The 24,472-nt window shown below is 35.7% G+C and overlaps 1 protein-coding gene across 6 annotated transcripts in view; it reads left to right on the forward strand.

Annotated features, from left to right (window-relative positions):
- The window catches only part of ZMYM4 (zinc finger MYM-type containing 4), a 122,554-nt gene that overhangs the window by 88,577 nt on the left and 9,505 nt on the right, over positions 1-24,472 (forward strand). For all 6 annotated transcript variants that reach the window (XM_054690918.1, XM_037500117.2, XM_054690921.1 and 3 more), the window contains 12 exons: positions 362-512; positions 1,006-1,146; positions 1,466-1,503; positions 2,693-2,837; positions 6,149-6,267; positions 6,943-7,114; positions 9,062-9,115; positions 9,471-9,650; positions 10,612-10,706; positions 14,656-14,827; positions 14,994-15,089; positions 17,177-17,328. In XM_054690918.1, the coding sequence (XP_054546893.1) occupies positions 362-512; positions 1,006-1,146; positions 1,466-1,503; positions 2,693-2,837; positions 6,149-6,267; positions 6,943-7,114; positions 9,062-9,115; positions 9,471-9,650; positions 10,612-10,706; positions 14,656-14,827; positions 14,994-15,089; positions 17,177-17,328 (1,515 nt within the window). The remainder of the gene's footprint in view (positions 1-361; positions 513-1,005; positions 1,147-1,465; positions 1,504-2,692; positions 2,838-6,148; positions 6,268-6,942; positions 7,115-9,061; positions 9,116-9,470; positions 9,651-10,611; positions 10,707-14,655; positions 14,828-14,993; positions 15,090-17,176; positions 17,329-24,472) is intronic.

Consider the following 24,472-nt stretch of genomic DNA (forward strand, 5'->3'; position numbering starts at 1 on the left):
TTTACTATCACTGAAGTTTTATTTCTCTGTGGGAAATATATCAGCTTTAAGACATGAAAATACTTGAGGTTTATTTTTTATTTAATGGAAATGAAGTTATCTTCTAAAGTCTTTGAGAAAGATAGGTCATATTTTCACTTACCTGTATTTTTAAATTGCTGTTGATTGGTGTCTCTATAATGTGACTTTTTAAATGTTTACTATAAAGTTATTGATAACTGTTTACCATTTTTAGTATGGTCAATCTTTATTTTTATGATCTGAATTCTCACTTAATTTCCTCATTTGTCATGTGTGTCCTCCTCTTCTGTCACATCAGATAATTTGTTTCTTACTCCTTTACCTTCTTTTTGTTTTTCAGATGGCAAAATGTGATGGTTGTAAGAGACAAGGTAAACTCAGTGAGTCCTTGAAGTGGCGAGGAGAAATGAAGCATTTCTGTAACCTACTTTGTATATTAATGTTTTGTAATCAGCAAAGTATGTGTGACCCACCTTTACAAAATAATGCAGGTAAAATTCAATTTAAGACTCCGATCAGTGTCAACAACTAACTGTATTATTCTGCAGATTGGGAACTTAAAAAGTCATCAGTTTCCTGAAAGGAAAATTTCTTTCTATGGAATTGACGTTAATATTTAGGTTCCTTTTTGTTTAACACCTTAAAATTGTAAGAACTTTATTGGAAAAAATGGCAGTTAATATTTTGTGATTGGCTACCTACAACTTTACTTTTTTAAAAAAGGATTTGAGTCTATAAAAAAAGGACAGAGTCTAAATCACATGGCCTTTTAAATACACCATATGCATAGTTATGAAGATAAAGGACATACTTATGTTTCATTAATTAAGACATAGGAAAAAAAATCCCTTTAGTGCTTAAATGACTCTTTGTTCCAACAAAAATTACCCCAACCTAGAAAAGCTTTGTTAACCTCTTTGAGATATTGGTTCCTATATATGTGCATATAAATTACATGAAACTTCCTTATTTTTGTTTAATCAGCAAGTATTTCCATGGTGCCAGCTGCTTCAGCAGGGCCCCCATCTCTAAGAAAAGATTCAACTCCAGTTATAGCTAATGTAGTATCATTAGCAAGTGCTCCTGCTGCTCAACCCACAGTGAATTCTAACAGTGTCTTACAAGGTATGGTTTGCTTTGAAAGTATTTATCTAGACTTTTTGAGGGGAATACAATGGTTCCCTATGATTTTTCCATCGGTGCTCAATTTCACATTTACACATTCATATTAAGAATGGTGGTTCACTGTGGCTGCTGGGGCATTAAACAGTGTTTTCACAACCTCAGATATATTTATTTCTTATACTTTAGAACTGCTAGTTTTCCCCTAAATTAAATAAGGAAATATGTTTTTATTAGGAGATTTGGTCTTTAACCACCAATGAGTGTTTAATGCTAGTGTTTAATAAATAAAGTTCTGAATATTTGTTTTGATTTATATCAGGTGCAGTTCCAACAGTTACAGCGAAAATCATTGGGGATGTAAGTTTTATTATTTTTATTGGTAGTGCTACTGTATTTTCTACTTTATGTAGTATGAATATGTCTAATTTGCCCTTTGTTACATGAAATAAATGTCATGAGCTCATTTAATCTTTGTTTTGAAATAGGATTTTCTGGTCTTTCATACTTTCTTAGAGTGCTTGCTATCTTTAATAGTTACTGAAGGATTTTTTAATATAAAATTAATGTAAATTGTACAGAATTCAGGCATTAAAGATTGTTTGTTTTATAATGTAGTGAGATTATAAATAAAATATTTGTAAAATATAGTTTGTTTCATGCCCAGTTTAGTTTACATGTAAGTAATCATTTTTAAACTCCGTGTTTTCTGCTTTATCTCTTAGAAGAAGAAAAAAACAAATGAGAAAAACTTATGACCAGAGCGTTGACACATTGAAAGTGTTTTTTGGTTTTTGGTCTTCACATCATCTTTTTTCAAGTTAAATGATCATAAATGATTCTGTTATTTGTATTTAGTTTGAAACTAAGTAGCCTAAGGCTTTTGTAGGTTAAAAGTAATAGTTCTCTTTTTATTTTATTTTTTTAACTAAGAAATTTTTAAGGAGAAATGTCTTTTTTCTTTTTCTTTTTTTTTTTTAAGATTTATTTATTTATCTATTTACAAGCAATGGGTAGTCAGAAGCGTGGGAGGGTGAGAGAACTCACCAGAGCCAGAGCGGGGAGCAGAGCAGGGAGAAGGACTGAAGTACACTGCTGAGGGGAGCAGCGGGCAGCAGGAGAGGTCTGCGCGCCATGCGGGACCCTCCTCCGGTGGCCGGGGAGCATCCGGGGATCGAACCAGTGCCTCAGAGGCTGCGGGCAGCTTCGCAACCCAGCGCTCAACTGCTGCGCCGCCAGGGAGGCCCAATAGTTCTCTTTTTAAACTAACCCAACGTTGTTACTGATCAACAGTGTTTTACAATAGAAATAGCTTTTTTCTTAGTAAATAAAATTGGTAATTAGATTCAGAGCCAGTATAAAGTTATCAAAATATTTTTATTGCTATTCATATTTCATGAATATTGTATTTCTTATAAATTTGGCCAAAAGTTTTTGTTTTGTTGTCTATGTAATTCCAATATGATATTTCTTTCAAAACTGTAACTTACCTTATAATTAATTATAAGTTTGAAACCTCTTTGGTTTCTGATTTTTTTCTTTTGGCCAGGCAAGTACACAAACAGATGTACTGAAACTACCACCTTCCCAGCCTCCAAGACTTCTGAAGAATAAAGCTTTATTGTGCAAACCCATCACACAGACTAAAGCCACCTCTTGCAAACCACATACCCAAAACAAAGAATGCCAGACAGGTCTGTTCCTTATACTTTCTCTTCATTTTAGTGTTTTTTTTTTTTTTTCTTTTTATGGGAAAGGAATATAGTATCTGCTTATATTAATTGATTGCCTACTTTTTCCTGGGTGAAGTGCTGGGTTGCTTATATACAATGTTCAGTTTATTAATAGTTCCTACAACACCTTGTTAGTTAGATGATTTCACCATCTAAACTTAAAAGTTTTAGCAAGGAGAATGAACACTTCTTTTAAATTCCTTATGAATGACAGTGTATATTTTGGCGTAAACCTAGACTTCGATTGTTAGACAGGTGTTAAGAGGAGTGTTTTCCACAATGCCTCTAGGATTGAACTTTTCCATATTCTATTTCAAATAACGTTAATTCCTTAGGGGAGAACTTCAGGGCTTTATTATTAACTGCCTTTCCCCCAAGCAAAATCCCAGAGCCACTTCTCCAGATGCTCAACCCACTGGTAGCCTATGATCTTCTGTACCTAACTCTCTTGGTATGGAATCTCTGCCCAAATCTCTTTCTTGGTCACTTGCTCTGAGAGTGGAGTATCTATAAAGTTGATCTTGCTGAGGATATGGAGCAGGTGGCAGCTCAGATATCACAGACTCCCACTGTTCTTACTGAATTTAGTAGATTTTCTTGAATAAATGTTTATTTACTTGCCAAATGCACGTAGGACAATTTCCAGTTTTCTAATTTTTTTTTTTAAAGATCTATTTTTTATTTATACAATAGCTGGGGTACAGGTAGAGGTGCGGGAGGGTGAGAGGACTCACCAGAGACAGAGCGGGGCGCAGAACAGGCAGACAGATGGAAAGCACTGCTGAGGGGAGCAGTGGACGCTGCAGAAGAGGTCTGCCCATGCCATATGGGAATCTCCTCAGCCGGCTAGTAATTGAACCTGTGCTGCATAGCTTCACTGCGCTGTGCTCAACCCACTGTGCTACCGGGGAGGCCCCAGTTTTCTAATTCAATGTTTATTTTTAAAACAGTTTTTGCCAGCTTTGCTTGTCTGTCTAGGGAATGTGTCTGTGGAGCTCCTTGTGCTGCCAATAAAAATCTTCAGAATTTTTATTCTAGAATGGAATCCTAGATCCCTCGATCTGGAAAGTTATCCTATTGGCCAGTGCTTTGCAAACATTAATAGGTGAACTACTTGAGAATCTTACTAAGTATTCTGATTTATGGAGGAGGGGCCTGCCATTTTGCCTTTCTTACAAGCTCCTGAGTAATGTCGGTGCTCAATCCATGGATCACACTGAATAGTAAGGCTATAGAAGACATATCCCTGTATTTTTATTTTATTAATAGTGAGTTATTTAATGTTATGTAAGCTTAGTTATCAGACATCTCTAATCTTTGTTTGTTTTTTTATGATCCCACACCATGGTAAAATGATTCCATGTTATTTCCCACAGCTAACTGTAGTCAGATTGTCAGCCTGTTTACTACGTATTACTCACATTAGCTCTCTCCTACGTGAATGATTTTAAAATTAGCTAGTATATTTTTTCTGACAAACAGAAAGAACTCTGTAGATTTATTAAATAATTGAATGAATCCTCCATTCTTCTCATTTTCTGCATTCTTATGTCTTAGTTCCCAAGTTCTGTTTCATCTTTTAATATCTTAGAATGTATTACATATATTTATTTTTTATAAGCACCCTAATTCATACACTCATCATAGCTCCACATATTTTAATTGCCTTGTACTTTACAGTATATAATTTTTTTCCCATGCTAGAAAGCCAGTCAAATTAATCTTTAATTGAGGTAAACATTGGTTATAAGCAAGGTGTATAACATAATGATTCAAATTTGTATGTATTGTAAAATAATCACCAGAATATGTCTAGTTAGCATCCATCACCATACATAGCTACAGTTTTGTTTTTTTTTTTTAAAGATTTATTTTTTTATTTATACAAGCACTGGGTACAGTCAGAAGCGCGGGAGGGTGAGAGAACTCACCAGAGCCAGAGCAGGCAGAAGAACCAAAGTACACTGCTGAGGGGAGCAGCAGGCGGCAGGAGAGGTCTGCGTGCCATGTGGGACCCTCCTCCAGTGGCCAGGGAGCAGCCGGGGATTGAACAGGCGCTGCAGAGGCTGCGGGCAGCTTCACAACCCAGCGCTCAACCGCTGTGCCACCGAGGAGGCCCGCTACAGTTTTTTTTTTTCTCTTGTGATAAGAGCTTTTAAGATCTGCATTGTTAACAGTTTTAAAATAAGCACTACAATATTACTAGTTACCATGCTCAACATTATATCCCTGTTACTTACTTACAAATTAATCTTTTTTAATGCCATTTTCTTCATATTACTCTCTGTTAATAGATCTGCAATAACTTCCCTCTATTTATTAGAAATGATTTTAGGTGCATTATCACTTCACAAAAATGACTCCTCTACCTATTAATTTTCCCCTTTGATATATATTACTTACTCAGGTTAACATAGGTTTTTTTGGGCGGGGGTGAATTGTTGCTAGAATTTTCTTTCTTTTTTATTGGTGACCCTTGTTTTACATACTTGTTAGAATTTTGAAAGTGTGGGATTTTTTTCCCTTCTCCGGTGTAGTCACTGTGGCATTCTTACTACCAAAGCACCACGATCCTCCACCACAGTTCATTATATCCTTCCCCACCCCCATTCTCACCCTCCTGACATAGTTTTCTAAAACCTTTTTCTTTTTCTTTTTTTAAAGATTTATTATTTATTTATTTATTTATTTATTTATTTATTTATTTATTTATTTATTTATTTATTTATTTGTACAAGCACTGGGTACAGTCAGAAGCGCGGGAGGGTGAGAGAATTCACCAGAGCCAGAGCGGGGAGCAGAGCAGGCAGAAGGACCAAAGTACACTGCTGAGGGGAGCAGCGGGTGGCAGGAGAGGTCTGCGTGCCATGTGGGACCCTCCTCTGGTGGCCGGGGAGCAGCCAGGGATCGAACCGGCGCCGCAGAGGCCGCGGGCAGCTTCGCAACCGAGCGCTCAACCGCTGCGCCACCGGGGAGGCCCTAAAACCTTTTTCTGAAATCACTATTCTGATACTTTCCATTCATCTATCCAAACTGTATCCTCCCATAATTTTATTGTCATATCATTGATATTTATTGTATTGCCTACTTTTTGCTAGTGCTGTCCTTATATCTCTCTTAGCTATTTCAGTTATTTCTTTCTGTGAACTTCTCATGTCAGATTATACTTATTTTGAACTATGACTCTCTCTGTAAAAAAAAAAATTTATCTTATTAAAATGTTAATTTGTTAAAATGTTTCTTAACCCTCTGTGTTTTTTTTTCCTCATTAGAAGACACTCCAAGTCAGCCCCAGATTATTGTGGTGCCAGTGCCTGTACCAGTGTTTGTGCCCATACCTCTTCATCTTTATACTCAGTATACACCAGTCCCGTTTGGAATTCCAGTTCCAGTGAGTAATCATTTAGAGATTAAGGCTAATTAGCATACATTTTCTTCAGTTAAAAATTTATAGCTCCATAAATAAATTTTTCACTTGTTGGTAAAATATACCTGATTCTGGTTGGCTAGTGTCATACTACTGTGTTACTTAATATGAAATACATGAAGGACCCATTCTCTTTGTCTCTGTCTTCTCAGAGAAGGTACTGATATATAGTTTTCACAAACATTTCATACACAGTAAGATCACTTAGAAAAAGATCAGAATTTGTGTATGTTAGAATCCTAGATTCTAGCAGTGATGAAACTATGAATACTGTGATTTACATGATTCTGACTTTTTATTAAAGGAAAATATATTCATTTTTTTTAACTTGAAATATACTTTTCTTTGGTACTGAATTCTTAAGGTGAACGGTTTTTTGAAAATGTTAAGCAAGAAATGTAATCACAACCAAAATAAAAGTAGCTTAGGTAATTCTCTTCTAGAGGTTTAATAGAAACAAAAGTCCTTACTGACTTTTTATTTAGGTTGTTGTAGGCTTATAAAAACAAAACTAGCAAGACTGTCTTAATTTCAGCATTGGAGGTACCTTATATTTGTTTATTATTTTAGTACTTCAATCATCTCGTAAATAACAGTTTTGATCATGAATATATTGTCAGTCCATGCTCGGTCTTTCAGATGCCTGTCCCTATGTTCATTCCATCCTCAATGGATAATGAAGATAAAGTCACTGAGAGTATTGAAGACATTAAGGAAAAGCTTCCCTCACATCCATTTGAAGCTGATCTCCTTGAAATGGCAGAAATGATTGCAGAAGATGAAGAGAAGGAGAAGACTCTATCCCAGGGAGGTTGGTATTATTTTAAAGTAAAGAAAGAAAAAACACACCTACAAATTTTCAGGTAACTCAAGTAATTTTAAGTATCAGCCAGTCAAGATGTTCTAAAAGTTTTGCTGTATTTAAATAATCAAGCCTATAGACTTGTTAAACTTTATTGATAACCTCTTTCCTTTTTATGAAGAAAAATAAGTACAGTTTTTCATTGTTAATTATTCTAGAAAAATATCCTCTGTCTAAATTTTGTAATTATTTTCTGATTTTTTTCCCTGTGTTCAAAGCCATGATCCCCAAATAACAATTCCTGTTGTATGATAATCTGCATGTTGGTTGGAAGGTACATGGAACTTTAGGAGACAAAACCATTTGGTTCAAAATAACTTACATGTAAATCCCATTCTGTTAGTGTAGAATAATGATAGTAACATTAATTAACATTTATGTGTGTTTACCGTACTCTAGGAATTGTCCTAAATGCATATGTGTATCTTCTCATTTAATCAAAATAATATTTTGTGTATGTGGGGTGTGGATGAGTACTGTTTACTTCAGATATCCCTCCTTGGTAATGGAATATTATACTTGTCCTGGTCACGTAGTCAGGAAGTGCTTGAATCCAGGTTTGTCCTACCCCAGAGTATGTGTCGTAAACTCAGTCATACACATTCCAGTAGAATTCTAGCTTTAATTAGTATCTGTATGATCTTTCAGTATAAGAGAAGAAAAGATATAATCAGACTGAGAGAGAAAAAAAATGGTGTTTAAGATAGTTGAATTACATGGGTGGATTTCCACAAAAATATGAAAAGTGGTATGTCACCAATGAGCCAAGAAGTTATTCTTTCTGGACTTTTTTTTCCCCTTTTTTTTAGTAATGGTTTTAGAAAGCTGGTCTTTGGGTTTTGATTTTGCACAGTAAATGCAAGATAATTGTCTGAGTGCTGTAGCTTTTGAAAAAATTGTTAACTTTTCTGTTGTGTTGTCAATAAATTTTTAAATTGTGTATATATTCTGAGAGATAGGAAAAATTTACTTGTTGTTATTTTAGTATTTCTTGTTTCATTTTGACCCAGTTATATGTGGATTTTAATCTTAGGATATTTCCTGTGTGCTTGCTCTTCTAACTTCTAATGTTATGAGTAGTTCAGAAGTTCAGGCAATTCCTGATGATAACCTAATTTTCAGTTGATTTCTCCATTCATATTAACACTTAACATTTATCAAGGGCTTCCTTTGTACAAATACTATAACTTTGCCTTAGCCTACAATTGAGACAGAGGGAAAAACTTGGCAAAACTTCAAGACAGATAGTAGTGATCCCTTTAGTCTAGGTAAAATCAAATGGTTTATAAATACAGAGGAAGGAGAAATGAATTCCACTGGGAAACATCTGGCTAATTTATCTTCCATTTCAGGGAAAAGAAGTTTTCTTGGGTTTAAAAAAAAAAAACCTGAATTTTAAAATACTTTGAGTCTTTGAGCTTTTAAAGTAGTTTATAACTTACAGAACTCTATTCTATTTATTCTGTTTAGTTCTATGTGCTGATGCTCATGTAACTTATAAGTCTATAGGTTGTTCAGTGCAGTGGTAAAGGTTATTATAGTTTTGGGGGTTTTGAGGGGACAAAGGAATTTAAGGCAGATTTTTCAATTTGTGAATAGATACATTTATGTATGTATGTGTATGTGTGTTGCAGGTGGCACAAAAATGTGCTATCAAAAGTCGAGGTCTCGCTTGTCATGGCTTCTTTCATACTAGAAGTATGTTATTAGTAGTAATTTGTTTGACTGTATTTACCACTGATGTCTAATTTTATGAATGAACTGTTCTTTTTGAATATGAAGGCTATTTACTTAGTACTCCTTAGTGTGATTCATGTATGCAGTGTACTCATTTCATTTGAGATAGTTTGCTTTGTATACATATTTATATTGTTTTATAATATGCTTTTTCTTTAGGATCCCAAACTTCTGAACAGGAACTCTTTCTAGACACCAAGATATTTGAAAAAGGTTTGTGATTGTAAATGTATTTTGGATCTTAAAAAACACTATCCTTTGTTCATGAAAAACCCATAAAGTATTAGCATTCTTGGATTTAATATTTGTAATTTGAGCTGTTTGTAAGGGGCATAAGGTATCTGTGATCATGAGCCATTTTGCAAAGAGACTAATAGAAGCTACCTCAGATAACTGGTTTTAAGGATTAATTGAGGTAATCCTCTAAAGTTTATACAAAGGATATGAATCCAGTTCTGTGAGCTTGGTCCAGCAACCATATCTCAATTTTTGGTAGGCTCAATTTCAAGGCTCCTGAGTATGTTGAGAGTCTTATTTTGAGGGCTTGTCTGTTTCCTCTATATTTCAGATCAAGGAAGTACATATAGTGGTGATCTTGAATCAGAGGCAGTATCTACTCCACATAGCTGGGAGGAAGAGTTGAATCATTATGCCTTAAAGTCAAATGCTGTGCAAGAGGCTGATTCAGAATTGAAGCAGTTTTCAAAAGGGGAAACTGAACAGGATCTGGAAGCAGATTTTCCATCAGGTTTGTGCAATATAACCTGTCTACCAAAAGTCCTTTAGAAGATTGGCACAACTCCAAATTGACATTATGAAACAGTTATAATGCATCAGAGAAATAATTTTGGACTTAAATGGTCTTGGTCTAAATGCTGTATCCTTCAGGGATTCTAAAGTATGTAAGTAAAATTCTTATTTTATTACAAATAACGTGGTGATGATTACCTGATATTTCCTCCCCCAATCTAGGTCTTTTTTTGGTTGTTGTTGTTTTAAAGATTTGGTTTTTTTATGGGCCTCCCCGGTGGCGCAGCGGTTGAGCGCTGGGTTACGAAGCTGCCCGCAGCCTCTGCAGCGCCTGTTCAATCCCCGGCTGCTCCCCAGCTACCAGAAGAGGGTCCCACATGGCGTGCAGACCTCTCCTGCTGCCCGCTGCTCCCCTCAGCAGTGTACTTCAGTCTGCCTGCTCTGCTCCCTGCTCTGGCTCTGGTGAATTCTCTCACCCTCCCGCGCTTCTGACTGTACCCAGTGCTTGTATAAATAAATAAAAATAAATCTTTAAAAAAAAAGCAAACATTGTACAAAAATGAACAATGATGTAAAATATATATAAATAAATAATAAAAAAATTTAAAAATTAAAAAAAAATTTTGTTTTTTTATTTACACATACAAGAACTGGGTTGTAGGCCAGAGGTACGGGGTTTGGGGGGGTGAGAGGATTCACCAGAGACAGAGTGGGGCCCAGAACAGGCAGATACTGAAATACACTGCTGAGGGGAGCAGTGGACAGAACAGGAGAGGTCTGCTGTGCTATGTGAGTCAGCTCCCTGGCCTGGGATGGAACTCATGCCACAGTGGCTGGCAATAGCTTGAAAGTGCTGAGACTTAGCCCCTGCGCCACCAGGGCGACCCCCAGTCTAGATCTTAATTTAGGCTTGTAAGTTGTTTTCTTCTCATTATGCTTTCTGCTGATTGTTACTATAGAATCCTTTGACCCACTTAATAAAGGACAGGGGAACCAGGCACGTTCTCGAACAAGACGGCGACACAGAGATGGCTTCCCCCAACCCAGGCGAAGAGTAAGCAACAGCTTAATGTTTCTACAGTTTCCTTTCTTTCCTTCTTTAAGTGTTTATTAGTTTCTGCTGTTCACAAAATTCTGAAATAGCCATTCAGGAATTCCATACACTATTTTTATATAACCTTGTGTTTTTGTGCTTTAGTTTTTGTTTCTTGAAGTCAAGAACCTTGTCTTTTATTTTACTTTTTTTTTCAGCAGGTATATTTCCTTTTGTTTCTAAAATAGAGGGATGTAGTGTTTTGTTTACTCTAGAAAACTTCTTAAAAATCCTGTTATAGACTTTTTTTAAAGTCTCTAAATTTAACTTTTTGGCATTATAGTAATGAGGTTCGCTATTTCATATGTATAGAAAAATAAAATTCAGATGAATTATTTCTCATGGTGACAGGATTTTCCAATAAAATTGAAAGAATAATAGTTTTATTTTAATTAGCTCTATTGAATTATAACTACATTTAAAAATTCATTAATTTTTAATATATAATTTGATGGGCATTGACAAATGTATACAGCAGTAACTACCGCCCAAATCATAGCATTTCCACTGTCCCAAAAACTTCCCTGATAATCTTTTACAGTCTTTATCTCTGGCTCCCAGCAATAACTTACTTGCTTTTGTAAACTGAGGCAAATGGTATTGTTTTGCCTTTTCGAAAACCTCATATAAATGGAATCAGTTAATATGTAGTCTTTTGTGTCTATCTTCTTTCACTTAGCATGTTTTTGAGTCATCCATGTTGTTTTATATATCAGTAGTTGAGTACTTTTTTTTTCTGAGTAGCATTTCATTGTATGACAAACCACAATTTGTTTAACATTTGATAGAAATTTGAGTTGTTTCCACTTTGGGGCTATTTCTAATAAAGCTGCAATGAAATGTATAAATCTCTGTGTGGACATGTTTTCATTTGAGGAAAAATATCTGGTAGTGGGATTGTAAGGTCTTTTTGGTATATGTATTTTTAAGTTTTTAAGAAAGCTACCAAACTTGTGATGCCATTTTCAATTCTTCTAGCACTGTGTGAGTGCTATACTTGCCTATACTTGATTGTGTCATTTTTAATCTTAGCCATTCTAGTGAATGTTGGTGGTATCTCAGTGATTTTAACATGTATTTTCCTAATGACTGATGATATTGGGCATCTTTTCATATATGTATTTATTCCTCGCCTATCTTTGGTAAAATGTCTTTTCAAAACTATTGTACATATTTTTTAGTTGATTGTCATCTTACTGAATTGTAATGTTCTTTATTATGATTTTTATTTTCTCTTTACTTTTGCTTCTGTAACTTCCTTTTTGGTTTTCTTAATGGTGAAGAATAGAACTTACTAACTTTCAGGAAGTCCACTTTATGTGTTTTTATTCTTTCATGGTTATGCTTTTTAAAAATCATCTAAAAATCTTTGCTTAATCTATGATAACTAAAATACTCTGTTTTCTTTCAGAAATTTTATGTTTGTGGTCCATTTTGAGGTGATTTTTATGTATGAGTTGAGGCAAGGGTCCAGGGTCATTTTTTTATATGTAGATCTCCAAATATTCCAGTACTACTCTTTGGAAAAGACTGTCCTTTCCCATTGAATTACATTGGCACCTTTGTTAAAAGTCAGCCAGTCATGTATGTGTCAGTATACTTCTGAAACTTTATTCTGTTCCACTGATTTGTCTTTATACCCATTGTCTTGATTTATCTATTTATTTATTTATTTATTTATTGGTAGGACCCTCGCCGGTGGCCGGGGATCGAACTGGCGCTGCAGAGGCTGCGGGCAGCCTCGCAACCCAGCGCTCAACCGCTGCGCCACCAGCGGAGGCCCTGTCTTGATTATTTTAACTTTACAGTGAGTCTTGAAATCAGGAGACTTAAGTCTTCTAACTTTGTTCTTGTTTTTTCAAAATTGTTCATGTATATTTCCATATAAATTTTAGAATCAGCTTTCAATTTCTATTTTTAAAAATCTGCTAGAATTTTGAATGGAGATTTTCTGAATACATAGATCACTTTGCAGAGAACTGAGATGTTAACAGTTTTGAGCCACCCAGCCCATGAAGATACAATCTTTCTCCTTTATTTAGATCATCTTTAATTTCTCTCAACAATATTTTATGTTTCATTGTACAATATAATGTTTCATTACACTTACTTCAGACATATTAAAAATTTTTTTGATCCTGTTGTAGTTTATTTTTAAATTACGTTTTCTGTATTTCTTGTTAGTATATAGAAATAGATATTTTTGTATGTGATTGTATATTATTATTTTGCTCAACTGTAGTCCTTAGAATTTTTAACTAAACAGTCATAGTATCTGAATAAAGACAGTCTTTTCTTTCCAATCTGAATGCATTTTCTTGATTTATTACACTAGGAAGGATCTTCAGCACAGTGTTGAGTATTAATGGTGAGAACAGATCTCCTTCACGCTTTGATCCCATTCTTAGGCAAGTGTTCAGTCTTGCAACCTTAAATATGATGATATCTGTCAGTTTCTCCTAAATGACTTCTATCAGGATGGGGACATTCTCTTCCACTTCCAATTTGCTTAGAACTTTTATCATGATTGTTGAACTTTGTCAGGCACATTTCTTGCATCTATTGATTTTCAGGTTTTTCTTTTATATGTTAAAATGGTGAAACAAGTTGATTTTTCTTTTCTTGTTTAGTATTGATTTTTCAAATGATCGACTAACCTTACTTTCATGGGACAACCTTACTTTCTTATGATGTATTTATATATTGCTAGATTCAGTTTGCTAATATTTTGTTAAAGTTTTTGATATGTCTGTTCAGGAAGGATACTGATCTGTAGTTCTCTTGTAATGACTTTGGCTTTGCTATCAGGGTAATGGAGACAATAGAAGGTGAGTTAGTGTTTCATCTTCTATTTTCTGAAATATGAATTATATAATTACTTTTAACTGGTAGGTGGAATTCAGCAGTGTAGCCATCTCAACGTGGAATTGTTTTGTGAAGAGGTTTTAAACGATGAATTTAATATCTATGACTACTTTATGTCTTTTAGAGAAAACCTTGTTTTTATCTTCCAACAAATTTGTTCCTTTCATCTGTGTTTTCAGGTTTATTGGCATAACAGTGTTCTCTTATCCTTATAATGTCTGCAAGATCAGTTTCTGGTAATTTGTGTCTTTACTCCCCCCACCCCCCAACACATACACCTTTGGTCATTCTAACAAGAGATTTATCAGTTCTAAAATTTTTATTGATTTTCTCTATTTTTTTAATTTGAACTTTGCTCTTATTTTAATTTTTGCCATCATTTTCCTTATTTTGGGTTTATGGTCTTTTTCTAGTTTCTTAATACAAAACCTTACATTACTGTTTTAGACTTTTTTTTTCCCATTTCTCATAGAAGCATTTTAATATTATATCCTCCTAAGCACTGATTTAGCTCTGTTACAAAACTTTTGATGTATTTTGTTTTCATTTTCATTTAGGTTTAAAATGTTTTCTAATTGCATTTGTGGTTTCTTCTTTGACCCATGGCAGGTACTTACTTAAAAAATGTGTTGTTTAATTTCCAATTTTGAAGGTTTTCTTAACATTGTTTCATTATTGATTTCTAGTATAATTCCATTGTAATTAGAGGACTTACTGAGGTTTCTTTTATGGTATGTTTTAGTCTATAGTGTGATCTTTTCATGTGTTCCATTAAATAGAATTGAGTGGTAATAACTTTTATTCAGACCTGATTGGTTGATCTAGAACATAACAAGTATTCAAATGTTAGTAATTATTACAATACGATTTAAAACTTTTCATGTGGGTTGGATTAGATAATCTCCAAAACTGTTTCTAGCTCTTAGAACTTTGAATCTTTAGAATCTAAAACTAAATTCTGTAAATTATGCCCTTCCCAATTTTTAAAACTCCAATTCTTAAAGATCCAAAGTAAATATTCTGTAAAATTTTGCAATTCTTACAGGGACGCAAGAAGTCTATAGTGGCTGTGGAGCCCAGGAGTCTTATTCAAGGAGCCTTTCAAGGGTGCTCAGTATCTGGAATGACCCTGAAATACATGTATGGGGTAAATGCATGGAAGAACTGGGTTCAGTGGAAAAACGCCAAGGAAGAACAGGGAGATCTAAAATGTGGCGGTAAATATATACATGAGTTTGTGTCTTGATTTAGGGAGGGGAATAAGGATAAATTAAAAATCATGAATCTATTAAATGGGATAGAGTTCCTTATAACTTGGGTTTTTGGCTTTACTTAAATTTTTCCCATTGTAAAAGTTTCCCTTTATTTTTTTCTCCTTGTTAGGAGTTGAACATGCCTCATCTAGCCCATGTTCTGACCCCTTAGGAAGTGCTCAAGACCAAGTCCTCTCTCAAGAGTCCTCAGAGTCAGGCTGCAGAGGTAAAACTCTCCAGATGATCTGAATTATTACATTATAATACCACTGTCAATTTAAATGTGTAAAGGAAATGTTTAAAATTATTAAAATTTGGAGTTTTAGGTTTAAAAAAGGAATTAATATCCTCCCAGTTTTAAAGAACTTATTATAAAGGTAAGACTATCTTTTGATCTTGATTTATTATATAAATGTAAGGAATGTGAGGAGTCTTGGAAGTATATCAAATATGTCTTCTTGAACCTGTATGTATAGCATCCCATACTGAACCAGTGAAAACTTTTTTTTTTTTTTTTGAGAAAAATACCTGGAAATGTCCTTCTTTTCCCTAATGATGAACTCTATCTAACTGATCATATTTGTGGGTTTCACTTTGAGTGCCAGGAAATTTAGAACCAAATAAATAGTTGAAGTGGAGTAGCAGTATATAATTTTAGAACCCAAATTGGTTTCGTTTCATTCTTTATTTTTGACTGATTTGATGTCTTGTTAAAATTTTTGTTTTCAATTTATATTTTGTTTTTAATTATCTGTAGTTTATGTAAGAAGCTTACATAATTTTTGTGGTATGAGGTCAAACAAGGATGGTTGAATATATCCTTGTAACTATATTTCTTGTCGCTTTCCAACTCTACCTTCTCTCTAATACCTGGAAGATTGCATGCCCTCCTGAATTCACCTCAATTTGTCCTTCTGGTTTAGGATACATGTATCCCTCCTTATTGGAGCAGTTAGTCACTACTTTGCTCCGTGACTAACTCATTGAGTTCCTGTAAATCAAGTGTAATCTCCAGAGTTATATAAATATATACCTGTTAATGGGGGTTTATTAGGTCCTTAACCTCCCACTTTGGGCCACAGCACTTCATTTTAAAAAGAAAAAGGGAGTCGTGAGAATGAAAGTATGTGTTGTATTAGACAGCCATATAATAAAGAAATGCAATAGCCAGAGGGTTGCCTACTCTTTCTACTACTCATTCATCCAGAAAATACTTACTAAATATCTATCACATATCAGGTATGGTGTTAAATATTCAGTGAAAAAGGCCGAATACTGTCTTTGCCTGCATGAACCACCATTTACATTTTACAAACTTAGCTCAGGTGACCTCAAGTATATCTTTGGAAACATACAATCATTTCCAAATATGCAAAAGAATAATGATTAGGAAAGGTATTTCAATTCTAACCCCATAATCCATAAATCAGTTTGAACTCCTGCTCAAAATTTATTCAACTCTTTTTTGTCTTCAAAATTTTAATAGATGAGGTTTGCTTTTCTTGCTTTCTCCTACACATCTAAGTCCTTGAACTTTTCGCTTATGTGTGCGGGTTATACTGTATTCTAGCATTTCCTAGGGCATGAAGAAGTTGCATGTTAATTGAAATGTTCTGTATTCAACTAAATTTGAGTTAAAACTAAACAGCATCCTTTTTTTTTATAGAAGTACTCAGAATTTTTAATATACCAAGGACTGTTATGAATTCTTTAGATGCAATTCTTTAGATACAATATGCTGCTATCTTACAAATGTTTCTGATCTTAGAAACCCACTTTTCTCCAACTCTCATATAACTACTACTTTGTGAAATATATTCTGGGAAATCTTTTTATATTCTCAGATTGGAATTCTTTATTCATGTTTAGCTTTTTTTTTTTTTACCTATCAAGTTCTATCCTCCAGGATGTGACTTGACCCCTCCCTATTTTATGCACCTCATTTGCTTTCTTTCTTTCTTTTTTTTTTTGTGTGGGACCGTCGCTGGTGGCCGGGGAACAAACCAGCGCTGCAGAGGCTGCAGGCAGCCTTGCAGCCCAGCACGCAACCGCTGTGCCACCAGGGGAGGCCCCTCATTTGCTTTCATAGAACCTTGTTTACATAAAGTTTCTTCTGTCACACATCACAATATGTGTGGTATTGTCTTTATTTTCTCAGCTGAACAGGTCTGAGATTACAACCAGTCTTACGTATTCACAAATCTATACCGTAATGCCTAGGCATAGTGGTAGACAATATTTATTCAGTGAGTCAAGTAATTTTATTGTGTTTCTTATAAATTAATGTGTCAGATGTTTTCTACCTTTCCACAGTCCGTGCTATCAAGCTGAAGGAAGATATTCTGTCCTGCACTTTTGCTGAATTGAGTTTGGGCTTATGCCAGTTTATCCAAGAGGTGCGGAGACCAAATGGTGAAAAATATGATCCAGACAGTATCTTATACTTGTGCCTTGGAATTCAGCAGGTATCAAATTAAGTAATTGTTATAAAATCTATTGCATTTTAAATAATACTTGTAAAACTTGTGAATTAAGCTGGAAATTTTTTTCCCCAAAGATTTATTTTTAATTATTTATGCATACAAGAACTGGGGCACAGGCCAGAGGTATGGAGGTGGTAGTGAGAGGATTCACCAGAGACAGAGTGGGGAGCAGAACAGGTGGATCTAATGAAATACACTGCTGAGGGGAGCAGCATGTGAGACAGGAGAGGTCTGCTGCGCCATGTGGTTTAGCTCCCTGGCCGGGGATTGAACATATGCTGCAGTGGCTGGCGATAGTGCTGAGACTAACCCCTTGTGCCACCAGGGAGTCCCACTAAGCTGCAAATTTATAATGTATCTTGTTATTTGGTACTGTTCCTTTATATTCCTCTAAATGAAACACTGACCTTAATTTAAAAGTCTCGGATCATACAGCCTTTTTTATAAGCTAAATTGAGGTAGTTAGAATAACAGAAGTTGAGGATGGTGAATTTTGTTGTTAGTGGACAAAATGGTATAAATAGCAATTCATATAATAAGTGGCATAGATCACTATGTTTGCATATGTATCTGAATCATGTATTCTCATTTAAATTTTTAAATGAAAAATAAAATGATATGCTATTATTTGTCTATCCGTGTTAGGAAAAATTAAAAAAATTATATAGCATTCCTGTTGATAAGAGCTCTGGAAAAGGGGATTAGCCTTCATAGCTGGTAGCAATTAGTGTCTAGTTCCTAGAGAGCAGTTTTAGCATGTTTCAGAAATTTTTCTGAATGTTCTTACTTTTTCACCAGTAACTCACTTTGAAAGCCTGTTCAAAGCTAATATTTGAAGTTCAGACATCACTGCACAAAACTAGAAATAACCTCAATGTCCACTGTCCACCAAGGTGTGATGGTTAAGTAAATTTAAATTACAGTATATTTATAATATTGTATGTTATGTATCCAGTGAAAATGTATAAAGTGACTTCTGGCAACATGTGAAAATACTCGTATTAAAGCATTAAATGAACAAAATAAATACAAATTTTATATATACCACTATATGTGGACATGTATTGGTTTTAAAAGCCAGTCATGTAAATTCATAATCAAATGAAATGCTCCAAAAATGTTCACAATTGTTATCATCTCTGGGTGGTGGAACTATATGGATAGGGATAGTGTTATTTTATTGAAGCATTTATTTGCTCTTAAAATTTTGTTTTTTAATTATGAAAGTAATATATGCTCAGTATAACTGTTACAACAATACCTGAAGGCAAATAAAGACAATTTATCTTCCCCCCCATTCCCACTCCCTGAGGTAACCAGTGTTGCAGCATAAGTGTCCTGTACCTGTACACATGTGGATAGGTGTCCAGTAATAGTTTTTGTTTTGCTGTATTTTTAGCATAATATTACCCACACCGTACATATTTTTTGCAGCATGCTTCTCTCAATGGGTATATGCTGCCAAGTTAGTAGAAATCAAACTTCTACCTTCTCCATTATTCAAGGCTGAATAATGTGCCAGTTATTTAGCCTTGCCTCTCTTAGATATTCAGTTTGAAATGGCATCTTGGTTATATAATAAGTTCCCATTATATTATGACCAGTTTCTAGACAGTAAAGATATATTTTATTTTTTATTTATTTTTTATTATTTTTTAAATTTTATATATTTTTTTACATCATTTTTCATTTTTGCACAATGTATGCATTTTCATCTTGGTTATAGTCCCCATACAATTCTCACCTCCCTTTGTTTTGATCCTACTCCCTCCTTCCCCCATAGTGTGTTTCTGGTTTATAGTTGCTTGTTTATTTTGATTTTTACTTTATTATAATTAGTCTTTTTCCTGGTCCCTTATTTAGGTTTTCTAAATTCCTGCTATGAGTGAGACCATCTGGTATTTTTCTTTTTCTTTCTGACTTATTTCGCTGAGCATGATCCCATCCAGCTCCATCCATATTGCTGCAAATTGCATAAATTTGTCTTTTTTGATTGCTGAGTAATATTCCATGGTGTATATGCACCACATCTTCTTGATCCAGTCATCTATTTTTGGGCATTTGGGTTGTTTCCGTAGCTTGGCTATTGTAAATAGTGCTGCTATAAACATAGGTGTGCAGGTGCCCTTTTGAATTAATGTTTCTGTGTCCTTTGGGTAAATACCTAGGAGTGGAATTGCTGGATCATATGGAAGTTCCCATCTTTAGCAGGTTGAGGATCCTCCACCCAACTTTCCATGGAGGTTGGACCAGTTTGCACTCCCACCAACAGTGCAGGAGAGTTCCTTTTTCTCCACATCCTCGCCAACATTTGTTGTTGCTAGTTTTTTTTAATATGTGCCATTCTCACTGGTGTGAGATGGTATCTCATTGTGGTTTTGATTTGCATTTCCCTGATTACAAGTGATGTTGAACATTTTTTCATATGCCTGTTGGCCATTTGCATTTCCTGTAAAGATGTATTTTAAATGAATATATGAGAAGACTTACAGGTTATTTCAACCAAATATTATTGTTCAACTGCTGTGTGCCATACATGCATTTTGCTGAGGCAGAAGTTTTGAGATTCTGAACCTGCCTTATGTACTTTGGGAGTATTTATACTGTCTGAAACTAATAGAATTTTATAATTATATCAATGCACATGTTAACAAATATATGTCTTGTGATTACTAATTTTTGATGATTGGAAAGTAGTAAAAACATTCATGGTCATTCCTTGATTTCTTCTATCAAAAACATTTTGAGCATAGTTCCTTACATATCAGATACTGCTGGATATGAATTTTTTTTTTAAAAGATTCATTTATTTATATACAAGAACCAGGGTACAGGCCAGATGTGTGGGAGGGTGAGAGGATTCAGCAGAGACAGAGGGGGGAACAGAACAGGCAGACTGATGAAATATACTGTGAGGGGAGCAGCGGGCGAGACAGGAGAGGTCTGCTGCACCGTGTGGGCATCTCCCCAGCAGACCTGGATCGAACCCGCACTGCAGAGACTGCAGACAGCTTCACAGCACTGCGTTCAACCGCCTGCGCCACCAGGGAGGCCCGGAAATATACTTTAATTTGTGAGCCATAAACCTATGAATGTTTTTCTTCTAGTATATTTTTCCTGTTCATAGTAATAAATGACTTTGTAAGCTGTACTATTAAAAAGAAGCTATAAACTAGCAAATTGTGTTATAGGTAGTAAATTTTATGACGCATTTGTCAAATTTGAGAAGAAAATTATCCTTAACTGTAGGGAATTTTAAAAAAGTTATGTTGACTCATACGTCCTTATTTATTCCAATTATAAAATAAATTATACTAATTTTAAAGAATTTTAAAAATACATAAAAATGTAAACTAAGAAACTCAACTATAATGTTACACCTTTGTTAACATTAACAGGGAAGGGGGCAATTTGCAAAGGGAACAAATAGATTACAAGAAAAACAAGATATTGCTGATAGTGAAAATATACTGGGTAGCACCTAATGATCATTTACTATGTATGCTATGTATTTATATAAGTACATTTTTTGATATATTAATTCACTTAACTGTTAGTGTGACCCTATGAAATGTGGAAACTATGATTATCACCTTTTCCCATTGAAGAAACGTGATACTCAGTGAGTTAAATAACTTGCCTAAGATCTCAGAGGCAGTACATGGTGGGACCAAGATGTGAACCCAGGTAGTCCAGCAGAGAGTCTGTGCTTATGGTCACCATGTTGAATTGTCTCTCCAATATAAAAAGGTGTTATCTATAATCAGGAAATATTTTTGCCAGTGAGACAGATTAAAATTTTGAAAGACTGAGAAGTTTGATAATACCAAGTATGGATGATATGTGTCTATAGAGAGAGAGAGGCCTTTGAGGGGACAAGTTGACTATATTAAAATTTTCAATGCATATAGGTTCTTTAACCTAGCAAATCCGTGGGGCAGTATCTATCCCCAAAGAAATGCACACACATGTACATATAGAGACATATTCTGATTTTTTTTTTTAAAGATTTTTATTTATTTATTTATTTATTTATTTATTTATTTATTTATTTATTTATACAAGCACTGGGTACAGTCAGAAGCGTGGGAGGGTGAGAGAATTCACCAGAGCCAGAGCGGGGAACAGAAAAGGCAGACTGACGAAATACACTGCTGAGGGGAGCAGCGGGCAGCAGGAGAGGTCTGTGCGCCATATGGGACCCTTGCCGTGGGAGCTGCAGAGGCTGCTGGCAGCTTCGCAGCCCAGCACTCAACCGCTGTGCCACCGGGGAGGCCCTCATTCTGATATTTTCATTGTAACATTGTTTTAACAACAAATAATAGGAACTACCTAATATAATTGTTCATCAGATGGGTCATCGTTCAATCAGTTGTAATATATCCATACAGTAGTTAAAAAGGAATGAATTTATTGTTGTTTCTATACATAGTGATATGGACTATTCTTAGAGACAAGATTTTGAAAAGTAATTTGCAAAACTAGTGTAGTATTTATATTATGGTAGATGTACCATTTTAAAGTGTACAGTTCAGTGACAGTAAGTCCATTCACAATGCTGTGCAACTATCACTACTCCAGAACATTTTATCACCCTGAGTGGAAACTCCATACCCATTAAGCAGCATTCCCCATTACCTCCTCTGTCCAATCCCTGGCAACCCCAAATCTGCTTTCTATCTCTAGTGATTTGACTATTCTGGATATTTTATGTAAGTGGGATTGTATGTGACCTTCTATGTGTGGCTTCTTTCCCTTAATTTTTCCAAGGTTCATCTGTGTTACAGTATCAATCATTTCTTTATTCCTTTTCATTTTTATAGCCAAATAACATTTCATTGTTGAGTATGCTATATTTTGTTTATCCATTCGTTTGTGGACATTGGGGTTGTTTCTGCCTTTGGGTATCGTGAATAGTGAGTGTTTCTATGAATAGTGGTTTTGAATGCCTGTTTGTGTTTGAATGCCTGTTTTCAGTTCTTTTGGGTAAATACCTAGGATTGGAATACAGGGTCACATGGTCAGTCAGTGATTAGCTTTTCAAGGAGCTGCCAAACCATTTTCCCCAGTAAATGCAACATATTATTACATAGTCCCAATAACATGTTTGAGAGTTCCATTATCTCCATATCCTTGCCAATCTTGCTAATTTTTGTTTTAAAATAGCCAGTCAGTCTAGTAGGTATAAATTGGTATCTCATTGTGGTCTTGATATGCATTTCCCTAATGATTAATGACATGGGACATCTTTTCATGTACTTGTTGGCCATTTGTATATCCTCTTTGGGAAATGTCTAAGTCCTTTGGTTACTTTTAAATTGGGTTGTTTTGTCTTTTTGTCATTTGAGTTGTAGGATTTCTTTTTTTTCTTTTTAAAGATTTATTTATTTATTTATGCATGCAAGAGGTAGGGTGCAGGCCAGAGATGTGGGGAGAGTGAGAGGATTCACCAGAGACAAGAGTGGGGAGCCGAACAGGCAGACTGACTAAAACACACTGCTGAGGGGAGCTGTGGGCGAGACAGGAGAGGTCTGCCGCACCATGTGGGTGGCGGGGATCAAACCGGCACTGCAGAGGCTGCAGACAGCTTCACAGTGCTGCACTCAACTGCCTGTGCCACCAGGCGCAGCGGTTGAGCGCTGGGTTGCGAAGCTGCCCGCAGCCTCTGCGGCGCCGGTTCGATCCCGGGCTGCTCCCCGGCCGCCGGAGGAGGGTCCCACATGGCGCGCAGACCTCTCCTGCCGCCCGCTGCTCCCCTCAGCAGTGTACTTCGGCCCTTCTGCCTGCTCTGCTCCCCACTCTGGCTCTGGTGAATTCTCTCACCCTCCCGCGCTTCTGACTGTACCCAGGGCATGTATCAACAAACAAACAAATAAATAAATAAATGAAAAAACATGCCTCTATAAAAAAAAAAAAAAAAAAAAAAAAAACTGCCTGTGCCACCAGGGAGGCCCGAGTTGTAGGATTTCTTTAAATACTGTGGATATTAAATTTTTTTTAAGACTTATTTATTTATTGATGCAAGAACTGGGGTACAGGTCAGAAGCGTGGGAGGGTGAAAGAATTCACCAGAGACCAAGCAGGGAGCAAAACAAGCAGATGGACCGAAGAACTGCTGAGGGGAGCAGTGGGCGAGGCAAGAGAGGTCTGCTGTGCCATGTGGGTTTCTTCCCTGGCCGGTGGGGAATCGAACCAGTGCTGCAGAGGCTGTGGACAGCTTCTCAGCATGGCACTCAACTGCTGCTCCATCGGGGAGGCCCTGCTGGATAGGTGGATTTTGAGATATTTTCTGCCATTTTCTGGGCTTTTCCATTTTCTTGATGATATACTTTGATGTACACGTTTTTAATTTTGAGGAAGTTTAGGTTTTTTTTTTTTTTTTTTTTCCTGTTGTGTGCATTTCTGGTATCACCTAAGGTTTTATCACCAAATTCAAGGTCATGAACATTTACCTCTATTTTCTTCTAAGAGTTTTATTACTTTAACTCTTACGTTTAGCTTATTGAGCCCTTTTGATTTCATTTTTGCATCTCATGTGAAATAAGGATATATGTGAGTTAAAAATAACTGTGTCTTTGGATATTCCATTCTAGGCCATTTGTTGAAGAGACTGTTCTTTCTCTTTTGAATAGTCTTGGCATCCTTAAGAAAAATCATTTGGGGCCTCCCTGGTGGCGCAGCAGTTGAGCGCTGGCTTGCGAAGCTGCCCGCAGCCTCTGCAGCGCAGGTTCGATCCCCGGCTGCTCCCCGGCCACCGGAGGAGGGTCCCACATGGCGCGCAGACCTCTCCTGCCGCCCGCTGCTCCCCTCAGCAGTGTACTTCGGTCCTTCTGCCTGCTCTGCTCCCCGCTCTGGTGAATTCTCTCACCCTCCCGCGCTTCTGACTGTATCCAGTGCTTGTATAAATAAATAATAAATAATAAATAAATAAATAAATAAATGAAATCTTAAGAAAAGAAAAATCATTTGACCAAATATGTATTCAGTTCTGATACATTGGTGTGTATAGCTTTTCTTATTGCTATATTAATTACTGTAGCTTTCCTCGTATGTTTTGAAATTGGGAAGTGTGATTTTTTTTTTTAATATTTATTTATGCATACAAGAACTGGGATACAGGCCAGAA

The sequence above is a fragment of the Talpa occidentalis genome, unplaced genomic scaffold, assembly GCF_014898055.3.
Source record: "Talpa occidentalis isolate TD23 unplaced genomic scaffold, MPIMG_talOcc4v2.1 talOcc4.9, whole genome shotgun sequence".
In the NCBI taxonomy this organism is placed as follows: Eukaryota; Metazoa; Chordata; class Mammalia; order Eulipotyphla; family Talpidae; genus Talpa; species Talpa occidentalis.